The sequence below is a fragment of the Rhinopithecus roxellana genome, chromosome 5, assembly GCF_007565055.1.
Source record: "Rhinopithecus roxellana isolate Shanxi Qingling chromosome 5, ASM756505v1, whole genome shotgun sequence".
NCBI classification, from domain to species: Eukaryota; Metazoa; Chordata; class Mammalia; order Primates; family Cercopithecidae; genus Rhinopithecus; species Rhinopithecus roxellana.
Genome location: NC_044553.1, coordinates 16,377,398 through 16,396,710, shown reverse-complemented (window position 1 = coordinate 16,396,710; position 19,313 = coordinate 16,377,398). Strand labels below are relative to the sequence as shown.

Genomic DNA, 19,313 nt, shown 5'->3' with positions numbered 1-19,313 from the left:
CAGAGAAGAGGTTGATGATACAGAGAATTTGACAAATGACTGGCCATCATTTCCAGAGGGTACAGTAGAAGAGCTTCTAGAGTTGGAAAAGGTAGGTAGATGGAGACAAAACAGAGTGGAGATACATGGTTATTAAGTGTAAAATATGAGATGACTCAGTAGTTTAGGACTAATTGTGATGACTGATACCAACATCAATAAGATAAAGGGTATGAGATTCGTTCTGTTGTTTGTGATAGGGAGAGATGTGCATCTGCGGGCATTCCTCAAGCCTGCCAATGGATATGCATGTAGGAGAAAGCATATGGAGTAGATGCAGTTTTACTCTAGAGTTACAAATTAGACCAATCTCTAGACTGCTTATTTGTTTGTTTTTAAGATTCAAGGTTTTGTTCTGTTCACCCAGGCTAGAGAGAAGTGACTCAATCATAGCTCACTGCGACCTCAAACTCCTGGGCTCAAGCTATCTTCCCGCCTCAGCCTCCCTTGGAGCTGGGACTACAGGATGTGCACCACCATGCCCAGATAATTCTTAAAATTTTCAAATAGGTGGTGTCTTGCTATGTTGCCCAGGCTGGGCCCAAACTCCTGGGCTCAAGCTATCTTCCCGCCTCAGCATCCCTCAGAGCTGGGACTACAGATGGGCACCACCATGCCCAGATAATTTTTAAAATTTTCAAATAGGCGGTGTCTTGCTACGTTGCCCAGGCTGGGCTCAAACTCCTGGGCTCAAGGGATCCTCCTGACTTGGCCTCCCAAAGCACTGGGATAATAGGTGTGAGCCACTGCACCTAGCCTCCAGGCTATTTTGAGAGAAGTCTTGAGTACCTACTTCAAAGAATTTAAATGAGAGGATGAAAGTAAAGCAGTTAGCAAAGGATCTGATACTAAACTAATAGTTATGATAACACTATTGTTGCCAGGCACAATGGCATGCTTACTCGGGAGGCTGAGGCGGTAAGACAGCTTGAGCCCAGTTTGAGACCAGCCTGGGCAACACAGCAAGACTCCGTTTCTTAAAACAACAACAAAAAAAGATACCTCATTCTTCGTTCCACAGCAGCAGCCTCCAACAAGAATTTATCCAGCACCAAATCTATATTGGTCCTGAACAACACAATTCAATCACCAACATACAAAACCAAAAAACCAAAAATATTTTATTGCTGAGTCATCTTGGGGTTCCATAAAGGACCCCAAGCCTTGCTTGGAGTCTATAGCTTTGCTAGGACTCCTGTGACATCAGGATAGAGATTGAGGCACAGGGTCCTTTAGGTTCCAATTAAGGAACTATCTACTGTGATTCTGTTAATCTTATCAGTCCCTCCAGGTCACTTCTACTTCATCTGTCCGATACCTGTGGAAAAACAGAAGAAACATGGTGGAGAGCTAGCCCTTAACATCTTCCATTCTTCTCTGCCCTCATGTTCCTGGACTCTCTTCCCTGCTGTTTTGTCTACATCCCAAAAATCTACCCTCACCAAGAGCTGAATCACTCACCTCTGTGTAACCCCAGAATCACTGAGTGGGGTCCTGTGTCCAGCCTGAAACATCTCCCAGCCAGCCTGGGCTATCATGGCTCCATTGTCAATACAGAATCTGGGATGCAAGAGATATGAAAATTGGGATCTAAGGGTGGAAAATCCCTATAACAGGGAGCAGTGAAAAAGAAACCAAAGGGAAAGTGTGTTTACCTCTCATCTGTAGCAAAAAGCCGGGCTCCACGTTCCTGGCACATTGTCGCCATCATCTCCTGTAGCCTCACATTACCTACAAAGAGGTAGGGAACAAGATTAGCTTAGTTTTAGCTATCTCTTCATGGTCCAGCAGAACACGTCATGTGCACTTACTTAGAACAATGATGCAGGGGACCAGGGGCAAGGATTGGGAAGCTTACTCCAAACCCTTAATGATTTAGAGTATCAGAAGGAAGACGCACAGTGCTAAGAACAGGAAAGAGGAACACTGTTCAATAATACATACACCCCACTCCTCCCACAATGAGGGCCTCCTGGGAGCCACAGTGTGCCATGGCTCGCTCTGTGATCTCTACCAGCATTGCAAACACAGTTTCCTGTCGGGGACACATAAGGAGAAAATATTAGAGGGGCGCCCCAGATTAGTTCTGCTCTACAATATAAAACCTCCTCCAGTCCCAACTTCTGTCCCAGCTTTTTACTGCATTACCTGCAGGGAGAAACACAGATCCTCAGGAGTACACTCGCCTGTGGCCAGCATCCGATGGGCTACATCCTACAATTAAAGGGAAAAACAAATGAATCAGCAAATCATAGTTTTGGGATTACATAAGAACAAAAATTAATGCATTCGGAGGGTGACCATGTTTCACCACAATTCAAGTTACCAGCACATCCTGTACCACATTCCCTTCACTGGCATCATGGTATAAAATGAACAGCATTCATTTAAGATGCAATAATTAACTTTTTGAATGATTGTCCTGACATGTCTCACCCCTTACTTATCCTGCTTAATTTTTCACCTGTACTCATCATCATCTGACACTTCATTTATTTTCCTCTTTCTTTTATCTCCCCCGCCCCCCCCATTTAGAATCTAAGCTCCATGTAGGCAGGGATTTTTGTTTTGCTCCATGCTGCATCTCTACTACCTAGAACAGTACCTGGCACACAGAGATATTCAATGAATACCTTACAAATGAATTTACTCAGCACATGATATGGACCAGGAATGTGCTATATGAACATACTGAGCTATGTGAAATACAACAGTAAGTAAAACAGATATGCCTCATTTCAAAAGCATGAAGGTGCCCCTGTCTCTCACACTCACCTCAATGAAGGACAGGATCCCTGAGAATGAGACGTCCATCCCCTTTACAGTGTACGGCAGCTCAACTAGCTTCTTGCCTCTATGTGGGAATGAGTACACAAGGCACTAAGCCTACAGTCAACCGGCTTCTGACCCTCCAAAGCCCCTCCCAAATTCTGTTAATATATACCGTATATGGGGAAATCCCTGAAGCCCCAGCAGCCAGCCTGCTTCCACCTTATGTCCCCTTACCGCTTTGCCATCTGTTCAATGTTGTATCCTGGACTTGGGTCATTAGAAATCTAGCAGAAGAAAAAAATAAGGAAGGAGGGAATGGAAGAGGATGAAATCAGATATGCAGGAAGCATAAGAAGATTATTTACTATTTCCTCCCTCCACCTCCATGGCTTCCCAAAAGTTCACCCGCATTTTATGTTCTCTGCAGCCCCATTGGCTTACCTTCAGCACTCGAGCAAAACGATCCAGACAATTACCCACTGCAATATCGATGGTTTCCCCAAAGATACGGTAACGATGTTCCGAGTATGCAATCACCTAAGGGTGATGAGGATGTCCATGAAACCCCAAGTCTGTAAACAGGATTATTTGGCTTTGGGAGAAAAACATAGCAGAGGATCAACATGACCACCAGAGCTTCCACTAAGAAGTGGAAGAAAGGTGTTTCCCAAATGGTGAATGGGTAATGTTTTTTTACAGCTCTGATTTGAAAAGAAATCTGTACACCCTGAGGATTCCAGGAATAGAGTCCTAATCTACAAGACAGTATAGGTCCAAGCAGAAATAAAGTATCATTTCAAATACATTTGTTTTCCGGCTTAGAAGTTCCTAATATATTCCTTAAATGCAGTCTTGACAGTAAGGAATAGGCTTTTCTGCTGGGAGGCAGAGAACATGAATCCTTCTAAATTATGACATAGTGACAGTGGTATTTGTTTTTTTGAGACAGGGTCTCGCTCTGTCTCCCAGGCTGGAGTGGAGTGGTGTGATCATAGCTCACTGTAGCCTCGACCTCCTAGGCTCAAAGGATCCTCCCACCTCAGCTTCCCGAGTGGCTGGCCTACCATGTGTGGCTAATTTTTATATTTTTGTAGAGATCAGGTCTCAAACCCCTGGTCTCAAGCAATCTACCTGCCTCGGCCTCTCAAAGTGCTGGGATTATAGGTGTGAATCATTGTATCCAGCTGGGCAGTGGTATTTAGAACCAAGAAGCAGAGTTGAAGAACTAAAAAATCTCATATGGAGGCAGACTAATGGCCCAGTCAAGTCAGCAATAGCAATCCACTTAAGACCATTTTTCTGGCCGGGCGCGGTGGCTCACGCCTGTAATCCCAGCACTTTGGGAGGCCAAGGCGGGCAGATCACAAGGTCAGGAGATAAGAGACCATCCTGGCTAACACGGTGAAACCTCGTCTCTACTAAAAATACAAAAAAAAATTAGCTGGGCGTGCTGGTGGGCACGTGTAGTCCCAGCTACTCGGAAGGCTGAGGCAGGAGAATGGCATGAACCCGGGAGGCGGAGCTTTCTGTGAGCCAAGATCGTGCCACTGCACTCCAGCCTGGGTGACAGAACGAGACTCCATCTCAAAAAAAAGAAAAAAAAAAGACCATTTTTCTTTCCTTTTTTTTTTTTTTTTTTGAGACGGAGTCTCGCTCTGTCGCCCAGGCTGGAGTGCAATGGCGTGATCTCGGCTCACTGCAACCTCTGCCTCCCGGGTTCATGCCATTCTCCTGCCTCAGCCTCCCAAGTAGCTGGGATTACAGGCGCCCACCACAGCGCCCAACTATTTTACATATTAAGGCCATTCTTCATATGTGACCAACTTTTAGCACAGAGATTATCTGTCACCTACTGACACATATGCTGCAGACTTAGAACACCAAGGGTTTCCTAGGAACCTTAAGAAGTCCCTTTCCCTTCCCAGTGCTGTTAGGGATTTCTTCCCTTTCTGATACAGATCTTAATCTGCTGTCAAAAAGATAGTAACAAAGGAGAAGGAAAAACCCTGCCTTTCTGCTTCTGCTATCCACTCCTCTCTACCTAATTACCCTCCCTGTTTCTTACACCTAAGCAAACGTTAAAAGAGGAAGACAAAACCGTCATTGCTCCTTTTTATCACCTCTTGTAGTCTCCATTATACTTTCCACAACCCGAGTCCCTAATCTTGTATGTCATCCTTCAGGCCTCAACCAACTACTTGCCCTCTACCTGCTGAAGTTTCTGCATCGTTTTCATGGGAAACACGTGCCTCATCTTCTAGACACAACCTTTCCATGGGCTGGGGACAATGCTGAACTATTTCTAATGATAATTAAGTGTTCTGTTGGAAAGGAATCCAACCTCAACCTTAAAAAGGTCATATAAGGTATCCCAAACAACTTTAGCTTCACTTATAAATTTAAAATATCTTCTGGCCAGGCACAGTGGCCCACACCTGTAATCCCAGCATTTAGGGAGGCCGAGGCAGATGGATTACCTAAGGTCAGGAGTTCAAAACCAGCCTGACCAACAGGGTGAAACCCCGTTTCTACTAAAAAGACAAAAAATCAGTCATGCATGGTGGCAGGTTCCTGTAATCCCAGCTACTCGGGAGGCTGAGGCAGAATAGTTTGAACCTGGGAGGCAGAGGTTGCAGTGAGCCAGGGTCGCACCATTGCACTCCAACCTGGACAATAAGAGTGAAACTCCGTCGCAAATAAATAAATAAGATAAAATAAAATAAAATACCTTCTATAATTTATAAAGTATTTTTAAAGTTATTTATATTTCTAAACTTTTAGAACAACAAAGTCTATATAATCATCCCCAGTAATACAAAAACAAAACATGTAGTTGCCCTAAAATAATAAATCAGGTAGTGTCCCTTAGTTCCTTATTTTCTTTTTTTGAGACAGAGTTTTGCTTTTGTTGCCCAGGCTGGAGTACAATGGTGCGATCTCGGCTCACCGCAACCTCCGCTTCCTGGGTTCAAGCAATTCTTCTGCCCAGCCTCCCAAGTTGCTGGGATTACAGGCACCCGCCACCACGCCAAATTAATTTTTGTTATTCTTAGTAGAGATGGGGTTTTGCCATGTTGGCCAGGCTGGTCTCAAACTCCTGACCTCAGATGATCCACCCACCTCGACCTCCCAAAGTGATGGAATTACAGGTGTGAGTTGCCATGCCCAGTAACTGTTAGTTTCAGTTGCTAAGATTTACAGAAAAAATAAGCTTCAAAATAATGCAAGATCTTTCAGATATTCATTATTTTGAAGGGTTCAATCCTTACCATTCATTCCTTTCCTGAAGTAGAAATTCCTAAACTCTATGATCAGATATAAAGTCTGATAATAAGTCATCTAAGGTCCTGAACATGCTGCCAAAATTTGCAATGTTACAAACTCGGTTGGGAGTTTTCTGGTCTACAGTATTTTAGGTTCAGATGAGTTCAGCTTTGTTCCTGACATTCCCATGACTCAGATAGAACAAAGAAGATATTGGTTCAGTGCCTCGGAAATTGAGATGGAATGGGTAGAGCACTCTAAATACCTGCGTATTTCCTCCACTGACATACAACACGGTTGGGCTGGTGGCTCCAGTGATGAGGCGGCCCATCTCAATGTGTCCTATACAGTGGTTCACACCCACCAATGGCTTATTCCACAGTTGGGCCACAGTACGGGCCACAACAGCCACAGAAACTAGTGGGGCACCCATGCCAGGGCCTAGGGAGACAGAAATGGAAGTTACAATGCTAGAGATTGGAAAAAAAATAGGTGGGGGAAGTAAGGGATGTGAGGTGGGGTAGGGACAGTGGTGGTGGCAGAGGTAAGGTGTTGGCTATTTTGACCTAGCCAGGTTGCAGGTATATTCCTCCATTGTTGACCACTCTCCCAGCCATACCCTTGGTGTATGCAATGCAATCGATATCCTGGGAGGTTAATCCAGACTCTGTTAGTGCCTCCTGCAGCAGGTCTAGGATAACAGCTCGGTGATGCCTGGCTGTATCACCTGGAAGGAATCCTAGAAAATGAACATAGGTCAGAGATCACAGGGATTTTTGGTAGCAAAGGTAGGTAGAAAGTTAAAGAAAGCAACAGGAGCCGGGCGCGGTGGCTCAAGCCTGTAATCCCAGCACTTTGGGAGGCCGAGACGGGCGGATCACGAGGTCAGGAGATCGAGACCATCCTGGCTAACACAGTGAAACCCCGTCTCTACTAAAAATACAAAAAACTAGCCGGGCGAGGTGGCGGGTGCCTGTAGTCCCAGCTACTCGGAGGCTGAGGCAGGAGAATGGCGTGAACCCGGGAGGCGGAGCTTGCAGTGAGCTGAGATCCGGCCACTGCACTCCAGTCCGGGCGACAGAGCGAGACTCCGCCTCAAAAAAAAAAAAAAAAAAAAAAAAAAGAAAGCAACAGGAGTTTTAGTGATGTAGTAAGAGTCCTTTCACTTTCCCCAAGTATCCTATCTTCCACATTTTCAGATACACTCTTTCCGGCTTCTATATAGGCTGTTCAACTTTCAGAAATTCTCTTCTTCTTACCCTACTCAGTCTTCCGGTCTCAATGCAAGTGGTATCTACCTCATACCCTTTGGTGATCTTTTTTTTTCTTTTTTTGAGACAGAGTCTAGCTCTGTCACCGAGGCTGGAGTGGCCTGGCACGATCTCGGCTCACTGCAAGCTCCACCTCCCGGGTTCATGCCATTCTCCTGCCTCAGCCTCCCGAGTAGCTGGGACTACAGGTGCCCGCCACTGCACCCGGCTAATTTTTTGTACTTTCAGAAGAGACAGGGTTTCACCGTGGTCTCGATCTCCTGACCTCATGATCCACCCGCCTCGGCCTTCCAAAGTGCTGGGATTAGAGGCGTGAGCCACCGCGCCCGGCCTTTTTTTTTTCTTTTGAGACAGAGTCTTGTTCTGATGCCCAGGCTGGACTGCAGTGGCATGATCTCGGCTCACTGCAACCTCCGCCTCCTGAGTTCAAGCGATTCTTCTGCCTTAGCCTCCCAAACAGCTGGGACTACAGGCGACGACACCACGCCCAGCTAATTTTTGTATTTTTAGTAGAGACAGGGTTTCACCATATTGGCCAGGCTGGTCTCGAACTCCTGACCTCGTGATCCATCTGCCTCAGCCTCCCAAAGTGCTGGGATTACAGGCCTGAGCCATGGCACCCAGCCTGGTGACCTTCTTCCTCTGTGACCCTACAGAGCTCTGTGCATGATGATGTCATTTATTTAACAATTACAGCATTATAATTTTCTGTGGTTTGCTCAGCTTAATCATGAGTATCTCAAAGCAATGAGTATTTCGTTTATCTTTGTATTCCTAGTGCCCAAGTTCCTAGAGGAGTGAATCTGTCACATCACCTGTTCAGGGAGGCTTTTCAGATACATGCAAATCAGTTGCCCTCTCCTATGCATCCAAGTGTTTGCAGGGAGAGTAGACAAGATATAATAGCTTATTTAAAGTATCAATTAAAAGTTGTAATGTGTTTTGTATTTCTTTCTTTTTTTTTTTTTTTTGAGACGGAGTTTCACTCTTGTTGCCCAGGCTGTAGTGCAATGGCATGATCTCAGCTCACCGCAACCTCAGCCTCCCAAGTAGCTGGGTTAACAGGCATGCGCCACCACGCCCGGTTAATTTTTTGTATTTTTTAGTGGAGACAGGGTTTCTCCATATTGGTCAGGCTGTTCTTGAACCCCGACCTCAGGTGATCCACCCCGCCTCGGCCTCCCAAAGTGCTGGGATTACAGGTGTGAGCCATCACACCCATACGTGTTTGATACTTTCATCTAATCTTCAAGACCTAATGATACAGGTATTATTCCCATTTTAAAAACAAAGACCAGGCCCGGGCGGTGGCTCATGCCTGTAATTTTCACACTTTGGGAGGCTGGGGTGGGCGGATCATCTGAGGTCAGGAGTTGGAGACCAGCTTGGCCAACATGGTGAAGCCCCGCCTCTACTAAAAATACAAAAAGTAGCTGGGTGTGGTAGCACACATCTGTCTGTAGTCCTAGCTACTTGGGAGGCTGGGGTAGAAGAATCTCTTGAACCTGGAAGGCAGAGATTGCAGTAAGCCGAAATCATGCCATTGCATTCCAGCCTGGGCAACAGAGCAAGACTGTCTCAAAAAAAATTAAAATAAAAAATAAAGACCAAATGTCCAAAACATAAATATTTAATATGAATACAGCATAGCCAGCCAGTTCTCTGACATGTAAGCTGGGAGTCTTTCCACTCTCATCTCTCTACCCATCCTAGAATATTTCAAAAAATAAAATTTTTTAAAAAAGGAGTGTATATTCAGGGCAACTGGAATATATACTCCTGCTAAGCGTTTTTTAAACAGAATATTTCGAGTCCATCTCTATTATACTGTTTATCATGCTGTAGTATAAACATCTATTTATATGTCTGACTCCACAGCAGTATCATAACATCTATTTCTGAATGCTTAGCACATAAAATGAGCTCAATAAACGGTAAACGAACTCATCAGATCCACGTCCAAGTGCTTGTAACTCTTCTAGTCATCAGAATTGTGACGTTAATAATGTCACATAATTTCAATGAGACTCAGATCAAAAGCTGCACCTCACTAGTATTTAGGAAGATGGAAGGCTGATCTTCTGCGGGGAAGTGCGCGGAAAACTCTTAACTCCCCTACTCACCCACCTGTGCCCGGAGGCGTGACATAAGTCCGCCGCGGGTTCGCCAGCACCTTGCCATCCCGCACCACACCCACGCCGATTTTATTGGCGCTGCCTTCAAAACCCAGCACCGCCGGCATGGCGGAGCCTGGGAGAAAACGCCGACAGGACTCCTAGCAACGTCAGGAGCTGTGGAGGTCCTCACTAGTCTGCTCTGGGCCGCAGCTTTCCGGAGCGCATAGGAAGCGGGCTAGCCTGCAGAAAATAGTGGTAAAGACACCGCAGAACTCCCGCGAGCGGAGACCCGCCAAGGCCCCTCCAGGGACCTGTCTTCCTAACTGCCAGGGACGCCGAGCCGACTCTGTGCCTTACAATCCTATCCGTTTTCCTATCTCTTTCCCGTGGTCCAGCCCAGCCTTCTCCACTTTTTTTTCCCTCTTGAACAGCGTTAGAATCTTAAGTCAGAGTCACACAATGTGCCCTGCGTCGGGCACAACGATAAACAGCCCGAAGGAGGGTTGGGGCCCTAAGTCTTCTAGAGAATTAGATGAGGGAGGCAAGGCCAAGCGACTTCGTCACGTGGTGTCAGACAGACCAATCACGCGCATTCTTCGGCCACCGGAAGCGTGCCTCTGATCACGTGACCAGGTCCGCTACCCACGTGGGGGCTCAGCGTGCATCCTTCTTTGTGCTCGGGTTAGGAGGAGCTAGGCTGCCATCGGACCGGTGCAGATACGGGGTTGCTCTTTCGCTTATAAGAGGGGCTTCGCTGGCAGTCTGAACGGCAAGCTTGAGTCAGGACCCTTAATTAAGATCCTCAGTTGGCTGGAGGGCAGATCTCGCGAGTAGGGTACAAGGCACTATGAAATGATCTAGTTACGTGGGTGAGGGGCTGAAGGGCCTATGATGCACGGAGGCGGGGAAAGGATTTAGAGATAACGTGGTTTGAAAGGCGGGACCTGGTGCGGGGACGCTCTTGAGAAGAGTCTTCTCCCCAGGCTTAGCTGGTTTCATGATTTCTTTGCGTCTGTAGGCAACGCGGTAAAAAGACTGCTTCGGTGGGCGACGCGGTACAGGTGCGGAAGGGCGTTCGTTACGGGAATGCCGAAGCGTGGGAAAAAGGGAGCGGTGGCAGAAGACGGGGATGAGCTCAAGACAGGTAAGAGAATGAAATGAGCCCCTCTTCCTAGAAGCTACGGCGGGGGTGTTTGTAATTCCCTTGATGAACGGTAAGTACGGGCCGACTCATTTTTGCAGGGGTTTGTGAAGACGCAGTAACCGCAGGCTTTCGTTGGGTCCATAGTTAACGCCGGATCGCGGTTGGAAACCACCAACTTTTTGTTAGTATATATTACTCATTTTATAGAGCCAGAGCCCAAGAAGAGTAAGACGGCCGCAAAGAAAAATGACAAGGAGGCAGCAGGAGAGGGCCCAGCCCTGTATGAGGACCCCCCCGATCAGAAAACCTCACCCAGTGGCAAACCTGCCACACTCAAGATCTGCTCTTGGAACGTGGATGGGCTTCGAGCCTGGATTAAGAAGAAAGGATTAGATGTGAGTGGTATTTGAGGGGAAGAGACATTCTTTAGTGTTTAATGATCTTAGGGTTTAGTCACCCCTTTTCTCCGTATAGCCTTCAGGCTGTTTTTTCTCCTGCCTGCAGTTTTCTGTGGGGCTTCCCCAGTCTTGCCAGTTGTATTTCCTAAATGTCTGTTCCTTCACTTCCATTGCCATTTTCTTTTTTAATGTTCTCTCCTCTTCCCAGAATGTTGCAAAAACCTCTTTACTATATTTCCTCCATTTTATCTTCAGCATGTCCTCCATTTCATTAACTATAGCTTAAAAATCTTAGCTTGCCTATAGACAAAACACATTCATAGTATAGCACGTAAGACTTTACCTGTTTTCATTTATCTAGCTTCGAATGGTTTAAATATTAACCTCGAACTGCTTGACTGTTTAACCTGTGCATATTTATGACTTAGCATATATTCAATAAATGTTTTGCTGAATTGATAATACATTTTCCACCTTTCTTTTCACTTATAGTGGGTAAAGGAAGAAGCCCCAGATATACTATGCCTTCAAGAGACCAAATGTTCAGAGAACAAACTACCAGCTGAACTTCAAGAGCTGCCTGGACTCTCTCATCAATACTGGTCTGCTCCTTCGGATAAGGAAGGATACAGTGGCGTGGGCCTACTTTCCCGCCATTGCCCACTCAAAGTTTCTTATGGCATAGGTGAGACCCTATTGATGCCTAATGCCTGAACTCTTCAAGACCAATTGCTAATTCTCCATCTCTGCCCCACCTCTTGATTGCTTTCCCTTTTCTTACAGTTTTTATGCTAGTTCTGTTTCATTTCTGTAGGCGAGGAAGAGCATGATCAGGAAGGCCGGGTGATCGTGGCTGAATTTGACTCGTTTGTGCTGGTAACAGCGTATGTACCTAATGCAGGCCGGGGTCTGGTACGACTGGAGTACAGGCAGCGCTGGGATGAAGCCTTTCGCAAGTTCCTGAAGGGCTTGGCTTCCCGAAAGCCCCTTGTGCTGTGTGGAGACCTCAATGTGGCACATGAAGAAATTGACCTTCGCAACCCCAAGGGAAACAAAAAGAATGCTGGCTTCACGCCACAAGAGCGCCAAGGCTTTGGGGAATTACTGCAGGCTGTGCCACTGGCTGACAGCTTTAGGCACCTCTACCCCAACACACCCTATGCCTACACCTTTTGGACTTACATGATGAATGCTCGATCCAAGAATGTTGGTTGGCGCCTTGATTACTTTTTGTTGTCCCACTCTCTGTTACCTGCATTGTGTGATAGCAAGATCCGTTCCAAGGCCCTCGGCAGTGATCACTGTCCTATCACCCTATACCTAGCAATGGGACACCACCCCTAAATCACTTTGAGCCTGGGAAATAAGCCCCCTCAACTACTATTCCTTCTTCAAACGCTCTTCAGAAAAATCTGCATTGTATTTCTCATCTGTAAAAATAAGAATCCTCCAACCAGGCTCCTGTGACAGACTTAGAGTTCTTTTAAGCCCAAGAGTTTTTATTTGAGTGTTTTTCCTTTTTTAAGAAAAATTGAACAAAGACTACTAATGACATTGTTTGAATTATCCACACAAAAATAAAGAGCCATAGTTTCAGCCTTGCTGTCTTTGTGTCTTACCCCTTCGTGGGGCTACACATTCCCTCCCTCATATTTTCGTGCATACAAGTTAACAACTGAAAAAGGGTCGAGTCATGACCTTATTTATTTACAAGCACAGGATAAGTCCCTAACCTCCCCCAAAGACTGAGCAACTCTACCCAGCCCAGTTAAATACTGCAACTGGGCGGGGGGGGGGGGGGCGGGTAAAAAAGGTCGGAGGAGGAATTAAGGGAAATATAGGAATAGGGGAACATATCCCACATTAAATAGTTATATACACATCAGTTCCTGTGGTTCTGTACAGAGCAGCGGCTGACCCCATCCCCACAGGAAACAATGTGGGGAGAGGAGACTGAGGGTACTGAGGCCAGAGCCAACCTCTGGTGAAGTGCAATAGCAGCAGCAAAGTCCTAATGGTGCACAAGAGGGAGGGGAACCCCCAGGGCTACCCACCCCCACCCTGCCCTGGAATGTGTAAGGGACAGGAATGGCTCTCAGGGAGCACACAGGAAGGACAAGGCTGGAACCGTCTTTAGGACCCAGTTTTAAGGGCAACGTTTTGCCTACTTCACCCTAGACACAGCAACCCTTGGAGGAAAGCAGATGGTCAGCAGTGCTCTTATCTGCCCCTCCAAACCTAAGTGAGGGCCTGGTTCCTTCCTACCTCTCCCCAGGGAAAAGGAAGGCAGCTGCTTGGCTTCCTTATAGAAGCCCCGGGAGCCTTTAACTACCCCAGCTCCCTTCGTAGTGTCACTGTCCCCACCAGGGAGGGGCCAGGCACAGTCTGTGGGTCATCAGGCTCAGGAGAAGTTCTGGACAGGGTGGCTGACCTTCATACAGGCCCAATAAAGGGCCCGGCCCAAACACAGCACAGCCAACAGGATGACAAATGCCCAGGCTGCATAGATGCCTCCATATCGCCGTGCATGCTTCCATGTGCCAAACTGATGAAGGTAAGGAGGGAGAAGAAAAGAAAGATGGGGTTAATGTTGGTCTCCACTACCTCCTATTAGTCCTAAGAACAGTAATAACTCATGCTTCAGTCCTTGTTCCTTATCCACATGTAGCCACCCTCAGGCACCTTCTTAAAGGCAGAGCTGCTCAGCTCCCTTCCCTTAGGCAGTAACATACTCATCCCATCCCACACTGTATCTCAGTTTTTCTTAATATCTGACAACTGAGCCAGGTTTGCAAATAGCAACTCTTAAATTAAGCACTTCACTGTCCTATCCTCATCCTACAGAGAAAGGATGGCTGTTTTGCACTCTTAGTAGTAATAAAGTCTGTTTGATCAGCCACCTTACACTTTAGCTCATCCATATCTTAAAACAAACTACTCCCCCAAGTTTCTTCCACTTTTTTTTAGGGTAGCAATTTCCCAAATCTTAGCCTATGGAGATGAGGCTGCAGAATGAAAGAGGTTGGGGCAAGGGTACTCACAGCAAGGCCAGTGGCAGTGACTGCCAAAAGCAAGCCAAGCAAGAAGCAGCAGATACATCTCTTACGTGGGTATCTGCGCCCAATAGATGACCTGTGGGGAGGCAAATAGAAATGGATGCTTTCTACAGCCATAGAGTTTTTACTCCATACATCAATCACCAGCTCAATCCCTAATCACTTACACTTTCCTGCAGTGAGGACAACGTGCCAAGGTGCGGTCTGTGAACTCTGTCCACTATGGAGAAAGAAAATGAAAATAATAGCACAAGCAGGGTCCCCCTCAATGAGAACCTTGGGGTGGGGATGCAGAACATGTTCCCATAGGACAGACTTTCAGGGATCATTACCATTACTCCAAGAAATATACTCGAAATGACTCCTAGTCTCCTTTCCCCTCCCCTTCCCAATACCCCTTCCTCACCAGAAAGGTATTCTTGCAATGTCCACAGATAACCCTGACACCCATGGGTTGTGGTTCTGGACTCAGAGGTCCGGGATGCACAGGCCCTAGATTGATGATTCTTTTGCTATACAAAAGAAAAAGACTGTGTTTGAAAAGTTTTTAATCCTAAAAATCTTCACACAGTCCCTGTTTCACATCCTTCACTCTCTGCCTATCAAGCCACTCGACTTTGTACACTTACGATACTCTGTCCCCCAACTGTATACCCTCAAGAATCCTTGAGAAAGAAAAAGCACTGCTTAAACTTCAGGTCCCCAATTCCCCTCCGACCTCAGGATAACACACACAGTTCCCAAGGCTCTCTATTCTCCTAAACGACATCATTTCATCCCAATATTTTTATTGAGAAATGAGAAAGACAGCTGTAATATTCCTGAGGCATATGCTTCAAAGCCTTTTCTCTTTCTAAATAAACACTAGGCTCTCTCACCTTTACATTCTCTATATACGCTCATCCTTTTTTGACTTTCCAGTTCCCCACTTATGCCCTTCCCCACATTATGCCTCTTACCAGTAGGGCCGAGGGCATGCAATCCGTTGGGATGTCACTTTGCAGATAAGGAGACAGTTACAGGGGCATCGAACATATTTTTTCCCTGGGGGTGCATTCTTGATTGGCTAGAGAATAACAGGGTCATCAGCAAGCAAACCTCTAATCCCAATCCCCTCCAATTCCCTCCAAAAACACTTTATGAGATCAGAAAAATAAGGTGCTAGCCAGGAAGGAGAAATAAAACAGACTATAACATGAGATTTACAAATAGGAACTAGGCTAGGTGTGAAGTGAGAGAAAGTAAACGTTAGCTTTGGTGAGTGGCTTTTGGGGAAATGGCCGTGAGACACCTGGAACTGAAACCTGGGTATCATCAAGAGCACTTGGCTAACAGCCGGAAGGTCAGGGTCTAGAACCAAGCCATCAGAAAGAGGATCCAGGAAACAGGGCCCATTTCATAGATATGTATAACTCACGGTGGCTTCATTGCAGACACCACACTTGACTACGTGCTGATGCATCTTGCCTTCCACGTTGATGAGAGATTGGCAGACTCGGCAGGTGATCATAGGGGCACTCCCACTGTCCGGGCTAGTTAAGGGTGAATAGGGGGGTGGGTCCTCCCCAGGCAAAACGGCTGGATGTCCCTCGGGGAACGGGGGAAATGCTGGAGAGGAAGAAAACAGAAGGGCTGGGATCACTTACAGACATCCTCCACTGATGCTCCACGGTGGTAGGGAAGTCTTTCTGATCTTCAACCCTCTGACCAAGCTCGGAGGGCTTCTCATAATTGGCGCTTCCATCAGATTGCTCAGAACCCCCTTCCGTCCCACGCTGTGGTCGCGATTGCGGAGGGAAGGAAGCCTCGCCCAGTCACAGGTGCAGCAGTCCCGCACCTGGCGACTGGGACCCGCCTCCGCCCTCGGTCCCGCCCCCTCCCCGGCTTTCAAAGTACCCCGGGGAGCACCTCGGACCCGCCCCGGCTTACCCTGGGGCGGGGCATGTTTACCGGCTCCGTACGGTGGTGCGGAGGGGGTCAGGCCTCCCCCGGGCCCAGCCCCACTCCCGCCTGGCCCCACTAAACCGTTGCCGCCCGCGCCACCGTCGATGGGCTCGGACAGCAGCGGGGAACGCTCTCCATCTGTCGCCATGGCCGCCACCGCCGCCTCCCGCTCAGGTCGGCGATCCGGCTCCCTTCGCCTCTGCCGTCACCGCAGCCACCGCCACCGCCACCGCCGCTACCGGGTCCCCAGGGCGCCTGCGCGCCGCGCGCCCAGCTCACTCCGCAACCAGTGGCCTGCCCCGCCCCGTTCCGTCTAGCAGCACTTGATAGGCTCTCCCCGCCCCGGTCATGCTGTTATTCGCGTAGATAAACCAATTCCTAGTCCTGTGAAGGCAGCTCTCCTTTTCCATTGGGGAGCGTCGCACAAACGTCAACTGTCACATGACCTGCCAGATGCTGCTGGGCTTGCAAAACCTGCACGTGACTAGAGGTTCTGCAAGCTATTGGGAGCGACGCCCATCGCGCTACCTCCAGACCAGGAGGTGGGGCTAGGCTGCTTCTGCTCAACTGGTCTTCTGGAAGCTGCACGGGCTCTGTTGCTTCTGCCCCTCATTGGTTCAAAGAAACACTTTTATCCGGCTTTGCGTTATAACTGGTTTTCTATTGGCTGGTGACTTTCCTTCCCTAGACCTGTGATACTAGTGGCGCAACTGCATTGGCCCGAACTTAGCGCCAGAACATGGGGGGCGTGGCTTATGCATTTTAAAGGCGGCTGGGCGGGTGCAATAAAGGAGTGCGGAAGCTTGGGATCTTCAGAGCGGGGAGAAGTTGGACATTGGGGAACAGTAGACAAAGTTAGCCATTCTACTCGAAGAAGTACCTTTAAAAAGTCAGGGTAATGATGTACCAGAAGGAAATGGATTAAAAAGTTAAGATTATCTCTCCAGCCTTTGTCGCTGGAGTCACTTTGGGGATAGGACACAAGACTCGGTTTTCCTGGAAGCTGCCCTTACAGAGCCCGTCTTTCCCCACTGCTGATCAAATTGTTAAATTATCTTTTCATGAGTGTCTCCAATACTAGAAGATTTCGTCGTTTTGCTAAAAAAATTCAATAAAGATGGGGTCTTTCCTGTGCTGGAGTCAAACTCCTGGGTTTGATCTCCCCCTTAAGCCTTCCCAGTAGCTGGGACTACAGGTGCAAGCCACCGTACATTTACTCAATTTTATGACCACCAACCTTTAACATTTGTTATTAGCAGTTTGTTGATTGGATTAATCAAATCCAAGGTTATTTTTGTCATCTCATTTGACAGATGGGACGGTCTTTAGACCTGTCTCAACTTTGCTTCCAGCAAAGGAGCAATGCTTCCGTCCCCTATCTGAAGTCTCCTGTGGTCTTTACGGGCGCCTGAACCGCACTTGGATTTTTTTCCCGAGTCATAGCCCAAATTGGGACTGCTTTAAATATGGTAAGCAACAAGGAATCCATAAAAACAATAAACCCCGAGAAGGTCCATTATCAGCTTGGCTAGCAGATTCTCCACTGAGAAGGAACGTGCATGAAAGAAAGTACAGCCAGCCCCAAATATTTAATAACAAAGGAACTGCTGATGTCCCAGCACTTGGCTGCCACAGGGGCTGGAGACTTCACGTAGTTACTGATTTTTTTAGACAGGGTTTTCTCAGGCCAACTTCTACTTAGAAGCTAGTAACCTTCGACCAGTTAGATAAGAGCCCCTAACAGACACTTAAAGAACTAAGGAAGCTCCAGATACAAAATAGGGAAGACGTTGTAGCTCCATAGAAGGAGGCCAGTCTGCTGCTCTTTCTACTGTTTGTGGCACACGGACACTCAAGCATTGTCTGAGGTTGGAGTAGGTTTCATTATTTGTGTGGTAGTTACACATATATTCCAAAAACTGTCCTAAAAATAGTTTTTAAATATCTACACTTTGTGAAAGACACTCCTTAAAAAGGAGTGTGAAAGACACTCTGGGCAGGGAGACAGAATACTGTAAACATTGACAGTATAAAATATCAGGCCAGGAGTGGTGGCTCATGCCTGTAATCCCAGTGTTTTGGGAGGCTAAGGTGGAGGATTGCTTGAGCCCAGGAGTTCAAGGTTACAATGAGCCATGATCTCAACCTGGGCAACAGAGCAAGATCCTGTCTCAAAAAAAAAAAAAAAAAATCATTGATACGAAAAAATATCAATACTAGAAATTCATGATACAGCACATGCTTCATAATAAAAGAATTAAACAATGTAATACAAGTTCAAGAAAAGAAGAGATCACGTCTAACTAGAGCAGCCAGAGAAGACTTCTAAAACATAAAGAAAAATGAATATTGTGCATGGATAACTAGGATCTGAGCTCTGTCTTGAGTAGGTCAATAGGCAGAAAAATGCAAAAAATAATAATATTTGTAACTTGCTCACAGTTAATAAGGCATTTTCTTTTCTTTTCTTTCTTTCTTTTTTTTTTTTTTTTGAAACAGAGTCTCATTCTGTTACCAGGCTGGAGTGCAGTGGCATGATCTCGGCTCACTGCAACCTCCACCTCCCAGGATCAAGTGATTCTCCTGCCTCAGCCTCCCAAGTAGCTGGGATTACAGGCGCACGCCACCATACCCAGCTAATTTTTGTATTTTTAGTAGAAATGGGGTTTCGTTATGTTGGCCAGGATGGTCTCAATCTCTTGACCTCTTGATTCGCCCACCTCAGCCTCCCAAAGTGCTGTGATTACAGGCGTGAGCCACTGCACTCGGCCAATAAAGCACTTTCATAGTTGTATTCATTTTATTTCAGAATCCACTGTGATATGGACAGGGAAGCCAAGACTATATCTTTATTTTACAGATGTGGAAACTGAAACTGTGTAAACTGGAGTCATTTAAGCTAAGTGACAGACTGAAATGGAGCTCTAAATCCCAGTCTTCTGACTTATGATCTAATGTTTTACATTCAAATAATTTGATAGGTAGACTGAAAGGGGCAGAAGCACAGAGGTGGCAGAGAGAAGGTGCTTGGGATGGGCGCCCTTTTATGCTAAATGCCTGGAACATAGAAGCTGCTTGATAAATGGCTCTCAAATTAATTAACAAAGTAACTTAAGCCCCATCTTGGGATAAATTTGCTGGGTACTGAACAATATTGTTAGCTGCAGTTGCAAGCAGGGCGGATATTCAGCTGGGACACTACAGGGTGGCTGGCATTGGTTGTTTATGGTGGCATTGGTTCTGATTGGTTGGTACCTGTATTATACAGATAAATCATTTTAATATTATCTCGGGTAAATATTGGGCAT

At 46.7% G+C, this 19,313-nt stretch overlaps 3 protein-coding genes across 8 annotated transcripts; 1 reads left to right on the top strand and 2 right to left on the bottom strand.

Moving 5' to 3' along the window:
* Positions 1 to 1,134: 1,134 nt before the first annotated feature.
* Positions 1,135 to 10,009, bottom strand: OSGEP (O-sialoglycoprotein endopeptidase). The gene is made up of 11 exons (XM_010377055.2): positions 9,474 to 10,009; positions 6,695 to 6,814; positions 6,341 to 6,516; positions 3,253 to 3,348; positions 3,046 to 3,095; positions 2,815 to 2,893; positions 2,188 to 2,253; positions 1,984 to 2,074; positions 1,695 to 1,770; positions 1,501 to 1,599; positions 1,135 to 1,357 (listed from the first exon to the last, which is right to left on the bottom strand). Exons 1-11 carry the CDS (start codon positions 9,586 to 9,588, stop codon positions 1,318 to 1,320), a joined length of 1,008 nt encoding a protein of 335 aa, XP_010375357.1. The 5' UTR covers positions 9,589 to 10,009; the 3' UTR covers positions 1,135 to 1,317.
* An 85-nt stretch (positions 10,010 to 10,094) lies between these two features.
* Positions 10,095 to 13,097, top strand: APEX1 (apurinic/apyrimidinic endodeoxyribonuclease 1). 5 transcript variants are annotated; one of them, XM_030930323.1, is made up of 5 exons: positions 10,095 to 10,242; positions 10,482 to 10,607; positions 10,815 to 11,002; positions 11,498 to 11,690; positions 11,820 to 13,097. In XM_030930323.1, exons 2-5 carry the CDS (start codon positions 10,550 to 10,552, stop codon positions 12,347 to 12,349), a joined length of 969 nt encoding a protein of 322 aa, XP_030786183.1. In that variant the 5' UTR covers positions 10,095 to 10,242; positions 10,482 to 10,549; the 3' UTR covers positions 12,350 to 13,097. The 5 variants fall into 5 exon arrangements, with proteins under 5 accessions (XP_030786183.1, XP_030786184.1, XP_030786182.1 ...); XM_030930324.1 differs by having other exon boundaries at positions 10,124 to 10,232; XM_030930322.1 differs by having other exon boundaries at positions 10,125 to 10,323.
* Positions 12,691 to 16,431, bottom strand: PIP4P1 (phosphatidylinositol-4,5-bisphosphate 4-phosphatase 1). Of its 2 annotated transcripts, none has more exons than XM_010377056.2 (7): positions 15,991 to 16,431; positions 15,479 to 15,669; positions 15,021 to 15,127; positions 14,468 to 14,573; positions 14,229 to 14,281; positions 14,047 to 14,137; positions 12,691 to 13,550 (listed from the first exon to the last, which is right to left on the bottom strand). In XM_010377056.2, exons 1-7 carry the CDS (start codon positions 16,151 to 16,153, stop codon positions 13,407 to 13,409), a joined length of 855 nt encoding a protein of 284 aa, XP_010375358.1. In that variant the 5' UTR covers positions 16,154 to 16,431; the 3' UTR covers positions 12,691 to 13,406. The 2 variants fall into 2 exon arrangements, with proteins under 2 accessions (XP_010375358.1, XP_010375359.1); XM_010377057.2 differs by having other exon boundaries at positions 16,012 to 16,431.
* Positions 16,432 to 19,313: the final 2,882 nt, after the last annotated feature.